This window comes from Rana temporaria, chromosome 3, assembly GCF_905171775.1.
Source record: "Rana temporaria chromosome 3, aRanTem1.1, whole genome shotgun sequence".
Lineage (NCBI taxonomy): Eukaryota > Metazoa > Chordata > Amphibia > Anura > Ranidae > Rana > Rana temporaria.
The window spans coordinates 260,324,858-260,343,510 of record NC_053491.1 but is presented as its reverse complement, the minus strand read 5'-3'; the positions used below and the strand labels follow the sequence as shown (position 1 = coordinate 260,343,510).

Here is an 18,653-nt window from a genome sequence, read left to right as displayed (position 1 = left end):
CTTAAGGGGGTTGAATGCACGCCACACTTTTCACACATTTATTTGTAAAATGTGAAAACATCAATCATTTTCCTTCCACTTTTACAATTTATTTTAATTTTTTTTACAATTATGTGCCACTTTGTGTCGGTCAATCACATAAAATCCTAATACAATACCTTTATGTTTTTAGTTGTAACATGAGGAAAATTTCAAGGAGTATGCATACTTTTTCAAGGCACTGTATAGTGCATCACTGTGCCTGTAGGAGACACCCGTCCGCAGTACAATACGGGCAGGTGGCCCTGAAGCAGGTTAATTAGTAAATGATACAATGTGTAGAATCAGTGCCAATATACAAAATATAAAAAAAGTGTCTAAGCTGCTCCTCTAGATTAGGTGTAAACCTTATATTGTAAAAAGTGTTTGTGGAGGGCGCTAACTATAGTGGTATATACTATAGATGTCTTAATTATTACCAATAAAATTACCAATATATAAAACAAATACACACGGGTGATAATATTGCATCACCAGTTTATGTATTACTAACAGTGATCACTAGAAAAATAATAAAATAAAGTCCCAATATCAGTGTGGAATCCAATGATGAATCCGTATATCTTGCTTAAGGTGATGTTAGTGATCCTCCATCATACATTAAAAAAATCTGTCTTCACCAAAAGTGCTCAGATATAAGATGCGCTTACCACAAATATTTGACTTCTTTACTGAAAAAGAAAGTCAAATAAAGCGTTGCCAGGATTGTGCCAGTACACATGTTGGATTACTGAAAAGTTTTCTATTGCCTCACTCCCGGAGTCCAGGTAAGATGTATGAACAAACAGAGAAAAAGCCCATAGTATAATACTGTTTATTTAAAATGAATATAAAAAATGCCAAGTGGTTCCTTACATTAAAATGTGCCTCCCGGCACTGGGGCTGCATGCGTATAACAAATCGCTTTGTGGTGTCACTAGGCTCAGCCTCAGAGGCGGCGTGCATTCCACCGACCCTGCTAGTTTCTCAAGCGCCGGAGAAGGCGTGGGCAGACAAATGACCAGGTACTGCCGCCGACGTACGTTTCGTTGGATTGTTTCTTCAGGGGGCGTACCTGGTCACCGAGGATCACTGTATTTATAGTCTGACTCTATAACTCATTAATACTAATACGAACAAAATATTTAAAACCACGCGGGGAAATTTTGTTCTATTTCAGCCACAGTACCGATCGGCTAACAATTTACATATGCATCTTCGTAGAACGTCAATGCATTAAAGGAGATGGATTTAATTTACAAATGTATCATGCCATTGACATACAGTCCACTGCGTGCATTATACCTACACATGTATCATCTCCTGGAAATTATAATCTTGGCAATTACTACTCAGATGGGTGCTCAATGATAACAATAGAGCTAGCCCTTCTGAGATAGGTTACTAAATGTGGCTGAGCTCCAGAGATGCTGTCGGGAGATGGGAGACAGTTGTAGAAAGCCAACCATCACTGCAGCCCTCCACCAGTCGGAGCTTTATGGCAGAGTGGCCCGACGAAAGCCTTTACTCGGTGCAAGACACATGAAAGCCTGCATGGAGTTTGCTAAAAAAAAACACCTGAAGGACTCCAAGATGGTGAGAAATAAGATTCTTTGTTCTGATGAGACCAAGATAGAACTTTTTGGCCTTAATTCTAAGCAGTATGTGTGGAGAAAACCTGTCACGTACCTTACCAGAGGCTGAAGTGCTGAGAGGGCTTTCCTTGCGACTAAGTGCAGAACACCCCCTGGAGGTGACACGGGGTGCTATGCCCAGAGATGCAGGAGTTGCCAGCTGCGACTTGCTGAGTCGATGTTGGAGATCAGCTGTAGACCAGGACACGTAGTCAGGCAGGGGTACCACGGAAGTACCAGATAAGGTAGACTGGCAGGAAAACCCAGGGGCAGAGTCAGGAGCCAAGCTGGTAGTCATACACAGGAAGCAGTAAGTGACTGGAACAGGTCAGAAGGCAAGCTGAGGTCATACACTGGACCAATCAGACAGGAACAGGACAAAGGATAAGTCAAGAGACAAGCCGGGGTGTAATATAACACTGTTTAGCTGCTGCTGGTCCACTTTGAATGAGTGCAATATTTTTTTTCCATTAATATTTTAGGGATGTATGATAAAGTTCGAAGCATTCACCAATGCAAAAGCCAAGTTGGGAGGGACACCTGGGACAATGGTAGCTGGTATCTTTTCGAAATCCTCCTTTGCTGCACACGCGACATCTTTTTTGCCATCTTCGGCCTGCTTCGGATGGTGGGATGTTGTATGGGAAGTGGCGTTCATGAAGTCGGCCAACGGCATCAGAGGGAAGGTTTTCTGGGGGGGTCTTTGTTGATTGATGAGGAACGTGACTACTACTTCTGAGAATTGTAGGACGGGGGCGGGGCTTTCTGTGGATTTGGTGTAGACTATGTAGGAATTATAAATGGCCAAATGGATGAGATAAATTGCTACCTTCTTATACCAGAAACAGTACCTCCTTTTTGACAAACCGGGCTGAATCATTTGGTCATTGAAATCCCCCCCCCCCATGTAGAGATTATAATCTTGGACACATGTCAGCTTTTCAATGGGACCTCGTCTTCGCTGAACTACAACTGCAGTGTCATCGTGAATGGTGGACATCATGTGCACGTCCCTGTTATCCTTCCACCTCAAGGCCAGCACTTTGTTGCACCTCAGTGTTGCTCTTTTCCCCCCTTCACAGCTTTTTGTTTACTATGGATTGTGGGAAGCCCTTCCTATTTTTTCCTGGAGGTTCCACAGGCCAGGGTTTTTTCGATGTAGAAGTGTCTGAAAAGGGGCAGGCTGGTATAAAAGTTGTCAAGGTATAGATGATATCCTTTTTCAGAAGTGGGTAAGCCAGGTCCCATACAATTTTTTCGGTTGTGCCCATGTAGGCCGGGCTCTCGGGGGGCTGGAACTGGGAATTTCTTCCTTCATATATGCGGAACGCATAAAGACATCCCGTGACTCTCTCACAGAGCTTGTAGAATTTTACTCCATATTTGGTCTTTTTGCTAGGAATATATTATTTTATTCCTAGCCGGCCTGAAAAGGGTACCAGGGACTCATCCACACATATATGCTTCTCGGGACATTCTGCAAATCGATTGGAAAGAAAATTTATCAGTAGGCAAATTTTATATAGCTTATCGGAATCTGGATGATTATGGGGAGGGCACTGGGTGTTGTCATTAAAATGAAAGAATCTCATTATCATCTCATTAATCGGGACCTGGACATTATGGCAGAATAAATGGGAATGTGGTAGATGGGTTTGATGGACCAATAGGCATGTCCTTGATTTTTTTTGTTAAGCCCCATGTTTATGGTGAGGCCCATAAACCATTTTAACTCCTCCAAATTTAGATCTCTCCACTCAAATGGACGGGCATAAGATTTTTGGGAGTTGTTGGTAATATACTGCTGGGCATATAAATTTGTCTGGTCCACAATGAACTGCAGAAAAGCGTTGGGCAAAAACAGATGAAAGTAATCAATCTCTGAAATTTTGGGTGTTGGCCTGCACACCTGGCTGTGCTGTGAAAGGGGGTATAATTGGTGATCCCAAGTCGGAAAGACAGCCATGTTGGGTTGTCAAGACCAGTTGCCATGTAGTGTAGCGACCCTGGCTCCTGGGAGACATGACACTCCAGTAGTTGGGGGAGTTAAATTTCCTGTGCTGGTACTCAGGTGTGATGTGGCAGCACTGGTACTGGGCCTGGGTATTTGTTCGCAGGGCCTTTCGCTTGCGGCAGCGCTGGTACTGGGCCTTTGTTCCCGGGGCCTATTGTTGGAAGGCAGCGTTGGTTCGATTCGGAATTAGAATTGGAATCTGATGAGAACTCCACGGTGCTCTCATCAGTCAGTGATAGGATCTGGAACGCCTCCTCACTGGTATATTCTCTTTTGGACATGGCTGTGTGGTGGGTAGCTGTGCGACGGGTGGCAGGTGAGGGTCACTGATGGGCTGTGCGATGGGTGGCAGGTGACGTTCACTGATAGGTGATGATGGTGTGACGGGAGATGGTCACTACTGGGTGACAGGCCACGGACAGTGACGGGTGATGGTCACAGATGGGTGACAGGCCACGGTCACTGATTGGTGAAAGGCGATTGGTGACAGGCCACGGTCACTGATGGGTTACGGGTGCACCGCTGATGGTCACTGATGGGTGATGGGTGACAGGGCATGGTCACTGATGGGTGATGGGTGGGGGGTGCACAGCTGCTGGTCACTGATGGGTGACGGGGCACGGTCACTGATGGTAGACAGGGAACTGTCACTGATGGGTGACGGTTGCACCGCTGATGGTCACTGATGGCAGTCTCTTATGTGACGGGTGACAGGGCACGGTCACTGATGGGTGACGGGTGACAGGGCACGGTCACTGATGGGTGACGGGTTTCAGGGCACGGTCACTGATGGGTGACAGGGCACAGTCACTGACGGGTGACAGGGCATGGTCACTGATGGCAGTCTCTGATGTGACATGTGCAATTTATGGGTGACTGTTGGGTGACAGATGACAATTGGGGGGTGCGATGGGAGTGGTGCTGGTGCAGACACTACTGTACACGGATCTGTAACTCACTGCTCCTAGCTCTTCTCTCCTCACACTGAAAACGGTGTGTGTGTGTGGAAAGAAGAGCTGGTAAGAGTTAGCTACAGCTCTATGTTTAAACTTGGTGATCAGGCTGTGAATGGATCACAGCCGATCACGTGGTACACAGCTCTGACCAATGGCTGTGTACTATTGTCGGTGACGAGCAGTGTTCCCGGGAACTAGGAAGTAACTAAAGAAATTTAAAAAAGTTTAAAACAAGTTAATACAATATACTTTCCTATCTTTAATAATGCTGGCGGCATCAAATTTATAAATAGTCACTGTGGATTGAGAAGGTGAAGTTCCACTTTAAATCCCCACTCTGAGATATATTTGACAAATTACCCCATATTCCCGGTTATTCTTTTCTTATCTTCCTGTGTGAGGGAACATAGTTACTTCGTTCATCTCTTCACAGCTCACAAAGAACTACACATCCCATCATCTAAAAGGATGTTGGTTTCCTAAGTGGGTGTTACTGGTGCAGGTCCGTGGGTGGTGTCAAAGATGGGTATCTTGTCTTCTGTCACCGCCCCGATATCCTCATATCAGTGTGTCTGGGTGCAAGCAGACTTTTTGTATAGAAATTTCTACTGTTGTCGTACTGGGGGTCTGTCTGTGCACAAATCTTCCTTTACAAAATTTTCCTTTACAGCGCTGCAGTTCTGGGGTTCTGAATTTCTGTACCTACATTTATTTACTTGCTTTTATTTTTGAGTGCTACTCATTTAGGGTCTTTGTTTCTTCACCCATCTTTATTTGCAAAACTTTTTTTCTTACATATGCTGCTGATTTGTGCTCTTGTGCACTTCATTATTGCATATACATTATACAGTAATATTTATTTTCCTAAATGTACTCCTAGTAAAACATGGTATATACATTTAAATTACTATCAGCTTAACAAGTGGTGCTGTAGTGTAATGGTTAGAGCTCCAGCCTGACATACAAATGGCTGTAAATTCAGGATAAGTGTTTTGTCGAAAAAAAAAAAAAAAAAAAAACTGTCTTCATTTAGAAATACAAATATGTGATTTTACCATTTAAATAAAAAAACTGCTCTTCTGTAAAGCATATCTTTTGGGGAAAAAATGGACAGCCTTAAGCTTGCAGCCTTCTGTATACCAAATAGGAGCTCTAACTGTTTACACTACAATGTCACGTGTTAGGCCTATGGTAATTTAGATATACAGAACCTGTTTTACTGGGACCACACTTAAAAAAAATTAAATAAAAAATTGAAGACCCCAAATGAGCAGGACTTATATTAAAAACGTATATAAGTACAATTCCTTAAATTCAGACCCCAGAACAGCAGAATTTGTGATCACTACACACCTGATTTGAATCGCCTACTGGATAGTAATTTAGATGCACAGAAAGTTAGATGATTGGTAGTATAGGTGGGTCTGATGAACAGTGGATGGAGCAGGGCAGAGATAACTGTAGACAAACGGCAAGTTTCTGCTGAATTTTATTAGTATTGCCCAAGCTGATGTGATTATATGCGTAACATACCGTAACTGCTGGAACTACACATGGGCTGTGAAGGGACCACTTAATCCTAATGAAGATAGAGGAGCCACTAGGGTTCAGTCTCCTGGACAGGAATTTAAAGACCGAGAGCCTTTGAACAATGATGTCGATAAACGATTTCAGGAGAATAATGCTTCAGTAAGGTAAAAGGTAAAAAGATTAATAGTATGTATGTATGTATGCATATACCTGCCAGACTAGTGATTTATCCTGGAATAAGACTTTAATTACAGCACATATTTACTAAGTGTTAGTTTGTTTTAATTATGCCCTTAACTGTGTTCATTTTTTTTTTTTTTTTGCCCTCTAAACACCCTTGCTATTTAATCCTTTATGCCACTAAAAAAGCCAAAGAAAACAAGTCTGGTTTATTTTGAATACTATTAGGTATACACTTGACCTTCTAGCCAAGATAGTGAGTAAATATTTAACGATCCCCTAGTTTTTCCCAAATCTCTGTGAAGAGCCCTCAAGATGAACTATGTGTCGTGAACCATTAGTATCGGGAATTTTCTATGACGATAACGATTATATACACATTACAGTTGGTGGTTTACAGTACGCTTTATCATTCCTTACTGTGCAGCAGTGAAATATATAAGGTTAGCAGTCTGAAATTATTGGAAAACATAAATCATGACTTTTTAATTTATACTTCTATACCAGCCAGTTATTAGCGTTTTTGTTGAATCCAGCTTAAAATGAATCATATTTAATCTAGCCATGACCTTCAGCAGAAACAAAACTATAGCCAAAGCAGCTGCTACAGGGCCCAGGAGGCCCCCTCAAACTGTTTTTCATGCTCCTCCCCAATACAATTTTTAAAAAGCCATAAAAACGCCAGCATGAAAGGCTTGTATGCAAAAACAATGTCAGAATAATCTCAGCATTGAAAACTGCAAATCCCAAACCAACAATGCAATTACAGCAAATATGAAAGGATATCCATAAGTTCTTCAAAAGAGTGTGTTTATTAATTAATGAAATATCACAATTTATTGAATATCACAATTGTTTGTACTTGCAGATATCGAAATCCAGGCATAGATTTTAGCTATAATCATACACTTTCCTGCAGCCATGAAAAGTGCTGTCCACTTGCACTGTAAATAGTTGGGAAAATCCCCACTTTCCTCATCTGATGGGCACTTAGCCCCTAATAAAAATAAAATTGTCATGCTTCATAATACAGATTTGGCCTCCGCCTCCGTCAGCCTAAGGAAATATCACAACAATATCCGAATATAAAATGCTGATCAGAGTGGTAGATAAATACTTTGGCCATACTGTGGTGTGGCCATGATGGCCATGATGATGTCCATTGCAATCCTGGATGAAAACTTCAGTAACTGGGGCACAAGATTGTGATTAAGCAACATTAGACCATATATCATGACTTCCGAATGCTGCCAGTTCCAGGCAGTGCAAACCCACTAAACTTTTTTTTTTGTTTATGCAACAAGGATATAACTAATATGCTGTTGGGGGCCCAGCTTCTGTCTTAGGCTGGGTTCCCACTGATGGAGCCAGTTTACACTTCTCCGAGGCAGCCTCAGGGTGCACTGGAAAAGGGCCTGTGTGTCTTTGGATCAGTTTTCAAGACCGAATTCAGGCAAAAATTCGGACCCGATTTGCACCTGAAACGGAGAGAAGTTCCGCAGCCACATCTAGTGTGAACGCAGCTTTAGTGTTTTCTCCAAGAATTATGATTTTTACATTCCTTTTAGTGATGGAAGAGCTGTTAGTGGTCGTTGCTTGAATGGGTGGGGGAAGCAAAATGATTGTTATTGGCTGATTGTAGCCAAAGAGGAGAAGCAGTAAAATAGTTAGAGGTACACACATACATTTTTTTTATAATAGGCAGATGGGTCATGCTGATGGCGCTACATCTCCAACTTTTTATCAGATCTCCTCCCGCTTTCACTCTGGAGTGGTCTCCCTAGAGCGGGTGCCACACGTCTGCATCCAGCAAGGAAGCGTTTCCTGTACAAGGACTTGGGACTCGATGTCCACAGAAGGTTAAGCTTCCTGTTGTTTGCAGCTTGTGTCCCCTTCCTGTGCTTTTTTGATGGTGGTGGTGGTGGTGGTTCTGCTGCCTCCATAGAAGGGCCAGGAACCTCCATGGGGTCAAACTGCCTGGAGCCACCGTCAGATGCTGACATCGCCAGTGTGAACCAGAATGGTCACGAGTGCAGAGCAATCAGGAAGGAAGTTGTATGCTTGAATTTTGATACAACGCAATTCCATTTGCTGTTGGGGTAGACCTTCGACATGAACAGAAACAAACAAGTATCAGAGCATTCAATACAATCAAAAATGTGTAATACCGTTCGATGTGAAGATTCGACAACGAGAATGACTGGGCAGTTGTGCTGGCTCCTTTCCTGACTGAAGATCATCAGCAGGTCTATTGTCATTTGGCCTCTGAATCAGCACAGGACTATAAACTGCTAAAGGCAGAAATCCTAGCCAGACTGGGAGTGACAGTGTCTTTATGGGCAAACAGTGTTCATGACTGGTGCTTTGACAGAGCTAAGCCTGCCCATGCGCAACTGTATTGTCTAATGCACCTGTTCCATGATTGGATGAAACCAGAGGAGACCACCACTCAAATTGTAGAGCGAGTTGCTCTAGATCGCTTTTTGCATGGTCTTCCTAAGGAGCTGCACCGATGGGTGTCTCAGTCCGAGCCTCAGTCCCTGGATGAGATGACTGCTGCTGTTGAGCGCTACAGTTGTGCAGAAAGTGTTCAGGAGAGTCTCTCTATTATCAGAGTGCTGGCTTGTTCTAAGGAAGTGCGTTCCAGCACCAAGATGGCACCGGTTGAACACATGGTGTCTGCTTGGATGCCTGACAATCCCACTAGGAGCACCCTAAAGTCAAACCCTCCTGAGAGTCGGCAGGGAGAACGGGAAGGTTCGCTGAGGTTCGCTGTTGCTCCTGCAAACAACTGGGTCATATGGTGGTTCAGTGTCCAAGGTGGGAAGAGCCAATGGAATGTGACATTGCCCGACATGGCTTTGTTTACTTTTGCCACTGGTCCCATGAACAATCTAAGCCCACTTGAGAGTGGTACGCGTTAATGGGCAGGAGGTTTTAGCACTTCTTGACTTGGGGACTGGGGTTACCCTGTTACGATCGGACAGGTTTTGGAGAAAGCTGATACCCAGGAAAAAGATTAAAGTGGTCTCTGTAAATGGGGTTGTCAATGACTATCCAATGGCCCATGTAACCCTGTCCACAACCGCAGGAACTGCTACACTAAGAGTTGGCGTGATCCCAGGATTCTCATGATTTGCTAATTGGGCGAGACTGCCCCCTATTTTTGGACTTGTGTGGACAAAAGTTCAAAGGTTCAGGGGCCTCCCCTAAAAAGGAGAAACCCCCATGTGAAGTGTTAAATACTGTGTTACAGGAGGTAAACTGTAAAGAAATCTGTCAGATGTGTAAACCTGCAGGAGCTAACCTAGATCCCCTGGAGATGTTTGTAGGATTGGAGGCGGAGAGTTCTCCCTCTGGGCCTGACTTGTTTTGGGGGCTCCCGTGGTGATTTCTTTGGTGTACAGAGGAAGGACTCCTCTTTAATCCACACCAGGGAACATGTCACATAATTGAGTGGTGAGCCACAGCATCCTGCGGAAGATTTGAGCTCTCCCTGAGTTGCTGTGCATCATACTCTTTGCTACAGGATAGGCAAAAATCACAAAGTGCATAAACGTGTGCATAAACCTTTAGCGAGGACCCAGATGCAGGTTGCTAACCGGTCTACCAGGGTCAGAGAGTCTAAACCTGGGGATCAAGTGCTAGTGGTTGAGCCTACTGTGGAGAGCAGGTGTCTCACGGAGGGACAGGAACCCTTGGAAAAGGTTGGCACTGCTCTCAGTGGTAACGAGGGTAGAATCTGTGCTGGTGACTTTTTACAACTAATGCTACCAAACAACCACATTGAGAACTGCCTGGCCAAATTTGAAACCATGGCATAGTTTAATAACTTGCCCAGAGACCGCTGGGCTAAATTTGTGCAACCGCTCCTGACAGAGGAGTACCAGGAAGTGTACCGCCTAATGGAAACTGATTACAATTATGTGGATTCGGAGTAGGAAGGGGGCATAGACCTGAGCATTTGAAAAAGGAAAAAAAATGCCCTTTCCCAGCCCTTTGGACATTGTGGTATAAATTGTCCAGCCACAGGCCTGGAATGGGGGGGGGGGTGTGGGTGTGTGTGTGTGTGTGTGTGTGTGCATGTGCATGTGGAGAGTCAGCCTTCAGATGGGTTAAAAATGGGTTAATTGAAGAGGGCAGGTACTTCCATTAAGACCTGCTTATTGCCTGCTGGGCTGAAAGTGTCAGAGGGGAGTTGTGTGTTTTGGAGAGAGACAGCAGCATGCTGTGTCAGAGGATCCATTGCTGGATTGTGGCCTGCTGGGTGAGCTAAACAATATAAAAAACTGTTGCTCTTGTTAGAGCTGTGCACTGTGCAGAAACTGAACCTTTTTCCATATGTACACCTGTATTGCAAGACAAGCCTGTGGTTTCTTCTGTTTGTTTTGATGGTTTGCTGAATAAAGCCATTTTTGTTTTACTGGACTGTCTAAGCCGGCTGTTCACCCCTCTGATCCCTTATGCTGCGTACACACGACCGTTTTTCATGACGAGAATTTTCAGGCTACTTTTAGCACTAAAGTGCCTGAAAAACTCCTTCAATGTGAAAGGGGTCTAAAAGTTTTAATTTAATTGCTCTAGGCATCATCTTCTATTGTATGTTTTTTTTTTTTTTTTTTTAGAAACCAGGCTAAGTATTGGTTAAAATTTTGGCTATGCCATGTTAAAGTATTACAGTACCTACCTAATATGCAACATTGTCAAATTAATGCCATCTTGATAGGCTTACATAATGCCAAGAAAACGTATGTCAATGTGCCCTGTGACAGGAAGTCAGGTAAATCTGTGGGTGTTGTCACAGACGGGACATACATTTCTGCCTTGTTTAGACAATACACCAATTGTTATTAGGCGTTGACTGCAACAGTAGCCCGAAAAGGCTAAAGGCCGTTGAAAAACTTCAGCTGTTCAGAATGAGGCAATTAAGGCCTCTATAAGTAGTCCAGAGGATTACCACTGAATTGCTGCATCCTGAGGCTTTGTGAGAAAGGAGAGCAGTGTACTGAAAGTCTTCTGAGGAGGTGAGGAGAAGATTGATTATTCTGTGTGATAAAAATCAAAAGACTATTGTTTTCCTGCTGTATGACCAGCAGTGTCTGCCCAGCACTAGGCTGTGCCAGACCCCATAGATAGGTTCCTGTGTGGAAGGTAGACACCCCAAGTGGCCAGGGTTTATTTATGTTTGATTTTGTTTATGCTGTTTGGATGCTTGCACTTGTTTCCAGCAAGATGGAAGAATAAACCAAAATCTTTGTTTTCAACCGTCTTCGACTGCCTGTCTGTATAAATTCAGTGTGTGGTGAACCCATCCAAGGGGTCACACACCCCGCTACCGAGCTAACCCCTTACAGCCTATATAGAGAAAATTATGCCACACCCCAGATAAGTGCTGCCTTATGTGCCGTGTCATCGTTGTCTTTTTAAGGTATTGTTTCTTTACTCGTTTTTAATCCCATGAATGACAGAAGACTGTTGGGAAGACACATCCATTATAATCTGTCTATACTACAAAATGTCAAATAAAATCTATAAAGAATGAATTTGACTTGTAACGATGATGTGCACAAATAATGACAGTGAATATGTTTCATTAGTCTGCTGCAATTGACGGCCATAGTCAGGACATATATGAGCAATTAAAGGTTTTAAACCACTTGACTTTTTAAAAGTAATTTGTGAATATTGAAGTGGATAGTTGCTATTGTTCTTGTAATTTACATCTACTACAGACAGATTCTGTTGCGATCAGGCTTTTACCACTTGTTCCTAAAGTTTGCTGTACCTTGAATCTATAGCAATTTGATGCAACATAAGTATTTCTTAGTAACATTCTGCCATCAGTTAGGAGAACCCTGTAGTAACTAATGTGTAAATAATTGCATTTACCAGTGCCAGTAAATATTAAGTGAAATTACCTGCTTCATATTCTTTGGTGATATTGCAGTTGTAATATCTTGTGTGGGGTGTGACGTATTCTACCATATGTTTGGCAGTGTTTATTTTTTTATTTACTCGTTGGCATTCTCTTGTGAGGAGCTTTTGTACTATATGTACTGTAGATACGTTGAACCACCTTATCTTTCGCATCTGTGTACACGTTATGGACCAGAGTATTTTGTAACAGTTTGGCTATAGGCCTGTTAACTCTGTGTTGATTTAGCTATATATAGCAACAAAATATAGCAAAAACTTTTTAGTATAGTATAAGAGGGTAAAACCCTGCCTATATATATATATATATTATACTTCAATACAGGGCACTTTTACCCCCTTCCTGCCCAGGCTAATTTTCAGCTTTCAGCGCAGTGACACTTTGAATGACAATTGCGCGGTCATGCTACAATGTACCCAAACAAAATTGTTATAATTGTTTTCACACAACTAGAGCTTTCTTTCGGATTTAATCACCACTGTTTCGTTTATTTAGCACATACATAAAAAAAAAAGAGTCCACAAACTATGGTATACAGCGGGTAAAATAAGTATTGAACATCACTGTTTTTCTAGGTAAATATATTTCTAAAGGTGCTATTGGTATGAAATTTTCACCGCATGTCAGTAACAACCCTATGCAATCCATACATACAAAGAAACCAAAACAAATAACTTCAGAAATTAAGTTATGTGTAATAAAATGGAATGACAGGGAAAAGTATTGAACACGTGTACTAGGGGAGGAGCCTGCCGTGACGAGACCATCGGAGTTCCCGAGTGAGGATCTCATGCGCTGAGCGGCTTTACCAAAGAGGGCAATTCGTGAGTGTGTCAGCCTGTAGATAGTGCATTATTGTTTCACCTGGTTGGTACAATATTATGCTATTGTGTGTCTCTCTCTCTCCCCCTTTTTTCACATCATCGTGATCTGTGTGGAGCGGAGGTGGAGCTGCTGCATTGCACATAATCTAAGGCTGTTGGTTTTTGATCTTATACACTCTTAAGGCTTTCTGCTACGATCAATTGACTATTAACCCATTGGTGGTATCAAGTATGCTCATGGATACAAATGTGGAGAGCGTTTCTCTGTGATATTGCTTCTATGTGGACTCAAGTATAATATAATTATTTATTGTTTTCACTTATTATACGTTGGTGATACACACATTTTTTGTTTAAAACACATTTCTTGTTGATGCTATGTCACTGTCATAGCCCAATTGAATCTGTCCCAGCGGATACATCATTATCATTAATTGATTATTATTGATTGCACCTGATCATTTGTATTGGTATCACATTATTAGTTGTTTTTAGCGCAGTTTTTATTACTTTTCAATGTTTATTTTGGTTGGGTCACCATGTCACATATTGCAGCTTCTTACATTTGGTTATTAATTGTGTGGTGTGATTTAGATTGTAGTAGCGCTGTAGTACTTTATTTTTCATTTTTTCAAAATTGTCGCTCTTTTTTTGTTTATAGTGCAAAAAAATAAAAACCGCAAAGGCGATCAAATACCACCAAAAGAAAGCTATAATTTGTGGGAAAAAGGGACGTCAATTTTGTTTGGGTACAACGTCACACGCCCACCAATTGTCAGTTAAAGCGGCGCAGTGCCGGATCACAAAAAAATGCTTTGGTCATTAAGGGGGGTAACGTTTTCTCGGCCTGAAGTGGTTAACTAAACCCTAACACTATCTCCTACTCTGCTGCATTAACACAATGTCCTTAATTAAAACCCCTGCTGAATAAGCCTTAAAGCGGGGGTTCACCCCCAAAAAAATGTTTTAACATTACATTTAGCAGAGCCAGCATACTAAGGACATTTACTTTCGGCAGGTCATTTTTTTTCTCCGTACGTACCTTTATATTCTGTTTTTGTCCAGGGCTTCCGGGTTCCGATGACTGCGGGACTGGGCGTTCCTATCCTTTGGTTCGATGATTGACGGCTTGTGAAACAGGTGACCTGTCGCACAACGCGCGTCACCAGATTTCGGGAAATAGCCGAGCTGCAAGTCGGCACTATACGACGCCTGCACAGTCGGCTCTACACGGCGGGCGCAGGCGCCGTATAGTGCCGACTCGCAGCTCGGCTATTTCCGGAAATCTGGTGATGCGCATTGTGCGACAAGGGACCTGTTTCACAAGCCGTCAATCATCGAACCGAAGGATAGGAACGCCCAGTCCCGCAGTCATCGGAACCCTGAGGCAGGGATAGGAACGCCCAGTCCTGGAGTCATCAGAACGCGGAAGCCCTGGACAAAATCAGAATATCCAGGTGTAGGGAGAAAAAAAAAAAAGACCTGCCGAAAGTAAATGTCCTTAGTATGCTGGCTCTAATGTTAAAAATTAGTTTTTAGGGTGAACCCCCGCTTTAAAACATGTAATGCATAACCTTATTTTAGCCTAATCACGACAGCAATGCACATATTGTATATGTTTGCAAACTATACATAGAATTTTTTTTTTTTCTTAAGATTAACATTCTAATACGATTATTTATGTTAAGCTGATCTTTGACACTTGCATATTATAGAAAAAAACTGAAAGATCTGAGACTTTAAGAGTGGTAAATCAAAAACAAAACCTGCCCTTTTATTTAAATATATAAATAAAACATGTTTTTTTTTTTTTTTTGCAGGAATCGGTGAACAGGGACTTTACCGAATTGTTGGTGTCAACTCCAGAGTTCAAAAACTTCTGAGCATCTTAATGGGTAATTGTAACTGGTCTATTTTTTATTTTAGCAAAAAGTACCAAACAACCTTATCCTGCCCGACCCCAATGCTCTGGTGTCCTAAATAAACATTACCTCCCACTATTAGTCTAGAACAGAACTACATGACTTTGAAACAGCAAGAAATCATGACAAATTGTATGTTGTAATATTAACCTTTGCAATGAAACTTGTTAAGAGCATATTTTTGTGTGGAACTCTGTATTATATACCTATTTCTGACAAGTATTCTAGAATTAATTAAAACTCTGAACTCCAAGCAAAATTATAAATACTGAAATTAAGTATTCAGGTATTCGTACCCCTTGAAATGTTCCACATTTTATCATGTTGCATCCAAAAACGTAAATGTATTTTATTGGGATTTTATGTGATAGACCAATACACAGTAGAAGCACATTTCCCTTCCACTTCACAATTATGTGCCACTTTGTGATGTTGTATTTTATTGGGATTTTATGTGATAGAACATCACAAAGTGGCACATAATTGTGAAGTGGAAGGGAAATGTGCTTCTACTGTGTATTGGTCTATCACATAAAATCCCAATAAAATACATTTACATTTTTGGATGGGCAGTGAAAAGAAAAGTAGCAGAATGCTGAGTTTAACTCCGTTCTTTCCTCCTATCGGCATGCTACTTGAACTACAGCACAGCTCATTGGTTCCTTGTGCTGCTTACCCCTACCCTAGTCTCAGCTCTGATGTACAGGAAATGCCATAGTCCTATTCCTATACAAATTAGTACTTACACTTTTTGCAGTCAAAAAAAATCTGTATTATTGGATGCAGGGTGGATTTGAGTCGTGATTTAACCCTGATTTAAATCACTAGTCAAAAGGTTGGATTTAAATCAAATTGATTTTAAATCATAATTTTTAATGAGAAACTGTCATCTCTGTCATCTCTGTCCTGCAGCGGCTCCTCCTCTGACCCGCTGTTAACTCACCAACAGTCCCATTCATTTTAATGGGACGGCTGGTGATGCGGTAGTGACGCAACACGGTGAGGGATGTGGCAGCAGAAGGAGAGTGGATGCCCGCTAACAGGCACTGCCATGATGGACCTGAAATGACAGGTGCTCTTTAAACACAAGGTCTCATTCTTGCCGGTAGTTAGAATCTTTAATATCTGCAAACAAAATTAAGGTTTCCTATTTAGAATAATAAGCTGCCAGGTTAGTAAAATGGCAATTTCAGAACCAATTCAATCATACAATTTGTAATGTACAAAGATTTGAAAAATAATGGGATAAAGGAATATTCCTGAACTTTGTTTTATCTCTTTGAGAGAGAGGGGGGGGTTGTAGGTGGGATTTTAAATGAGGCAGTGACTGGGTAGTCTCATATGCCTCCATCCTTGGTACAAACAAAATAGAATGGACATTTGGGACTTTAAAAGAAGCACACGGCTATGTGGTGATAAAAAAAAATCGATATATTCTATCATGTTTATTGGTAAATATACACATGTTAAGTCATAGCAAAATACAGTGAATAAATAGTATTGGCTCATTAGTGAATCATGGTACATATTTATTTATTTTTATTTTGCTTTATCTCATGGTTACTGTGAAATAGTTTGAATGCATCAATGCTGTGCGTGTTTGCGTGTTATCTCTAACTAAAGAAATCTATCTTTAGACAGAGTTTTACTCCAAAAGCATTTTATTAAAATACATTTGATGAAAAGATTTTTTAAATCATAGATTTTTATGCACCCTGATTGGATGCAAAGCTGCAGTAATTGTGTTTATTTTATATCTGCTCAAAGTTCAACTTTAAGTCAAAGTAAGCCAACCCAGAGTATTGTAGCCATCTGGAAAAGATCCCACAAAACCTTAAGATTGGAATCCCTATGCTTATAGGTTGTAGTGGACATGAACTCAAAAGGTGAAGATGTGCTATCTTATAGGGAACATCTAAAAATGGTATTGGAGCATTATGGCTTTTTTTTTTTTTTTTTAAGTCTGCTAGTTTCAATAAAGTTTTTTTGAGATTTGTACTTTTTCCTCCCCCTCTGCTGCTGTGTAATTATTACCTCCTCCATTCATCAGAGCACCAGTGATCAGAAGGGGCAGCTCTGATATGAGTAAGAAAAGCTTCTAAAGAGATGTTAGTGGATAGGGGGTCACCTATTTCCATATTCTCTTTTGCGGGGGGGTTGTTGGTTACATCTAGCCATTTCACACAATCCAATTTCACTTCAATGCAATTTCATCCTCCAGGAAGCTTTATTTTTTTTATTTGTTTCCAAAAATTAATTATTTTTAGTTGATTAAAAAAAAAAAAAAAAAAAAAAACATTGTTCATTGAATACTGCCAAAAGAATAAAAAAAAAAAGTGTAAGATGCTAGTATGGGGGTGGTTTAACCGCTTCCGGTCCAGCCACCACACATATACTGCATCAGGGTAGCCCTGCTGCGCAAAATCACATACCTGTACATGATTTCGTGCACGTGATGTAGGGGGCACAGCACTTGGCCAATCGGCGGGTCCGGCAACCACGATAACCACCGCGACCTGCCGATCATTCTGTGGAGAGGTGGATCTGTGGTGTGCCTGAATGTTTTGTAACAGAAAGTAAAAAATATTTTTTTATTCAAAATTGTGTGTGTGTGTGTGTGTGTGTGTGTATATATATATATATATATACAGGTAGTGCAGAATTATTAGGCAAGTTGTATTTTTGACGATTCATTTTATTATTGAACAACAAACATGTTCTCAATGAACCCAAAAAACTCATTAATATCAAAGCTGAATATTTTTGGAAGTAGTTTTTAGTTTGTTTTTAGTTTTAGCTATTTTAGGGGGATATCTGTGTGTGCAGGTGACTATTACTGTGCATAATTATTAGGCAACTAAACAAAAAAAAAATATATACCCATTTCAATTATTTATTTTTACCAGTGAAACCAATATAACATCTCAACATTCACAAATATACATTTCTGACATTCAAAAACAAAACAAAAACAAATCAGTGACCAATATAGCCACCTGTCTTTGCAAGGACACTCAAAAGCCTGCCATCCATGGATTCTGTCAGTGTTTTGATCTGTTCACCATCAACATTGCGTGCAGCAGCAACCACAGCCTCCCAGACACTGTTCAGAGAGGTGTACTGTTTTCCCTCCTTGTAAATCTCACATTTGATGATGGACCACAGGTTCTCAATGGGGTTCAGATCAGGTGAACAAGGAGGCCATGTCATTAGTTTTTCTTCTTTTATACCCTTTCTTGCCAGCCACGCTGTGGAGTACTTGGACGCGTGTGATGGAGCATTGTCCTGCATGAAAATCATGTTTTTCTTGAAGGATGCAGACTTCTTCCTGTACCACTGCTTGAAGAAGGTGTCTTCCAGAAACTGGCAGGAGGACTGGGAGTTGAGCTTGACTCCATCCTCAACCCGAAAAGGCCCCACAAGCTCATCTTTGATGATACCAGCCCAAACCAGTACTCCACCACCACCTTGCTGGCGTCTGAGTCGGACTGGAGCTCTCTGCCCTTTACCAATCCAGCCACGGGCCCATCCATCTGGCCCATCAAGACTCACTCTCATTTCAGCAGTCCATAAAACCTTAGAAAAATCATTCTTGAGATATTTCTTGGCCCAGTCTTGACGTTTCAGCTTGTGTGTCTTG

At 41.5% G+C, this 18,653-nt stretch overlaps 1 protein-coding gene across 4 annotated transcripts in view; it reads left to right on the top strand.

Moving 5' to 3' along the window:
- ARHGAP26 (Rho GTPase activating protein 26) overlaps positions 1–18,653 on the top strand; it is a 644,209-nt gene that overhangs the window by 309,840 nt on the left and 315,716 nt on the right. For all 4 annotated transcript variants that reach the window (XM_040344603.1, XM_040344602.1, XM_040344605.1 and 1 more), the window contains one exon: positions 14,912–14,986. In XM_040344603.1, the coding sequence (XP_040200537.1) occupies positions 14,912–14,986 (75 nt within the window). The remainder of the gene's footprint in view (positions 1–14,911; positions 14,987–18,653) is intronic.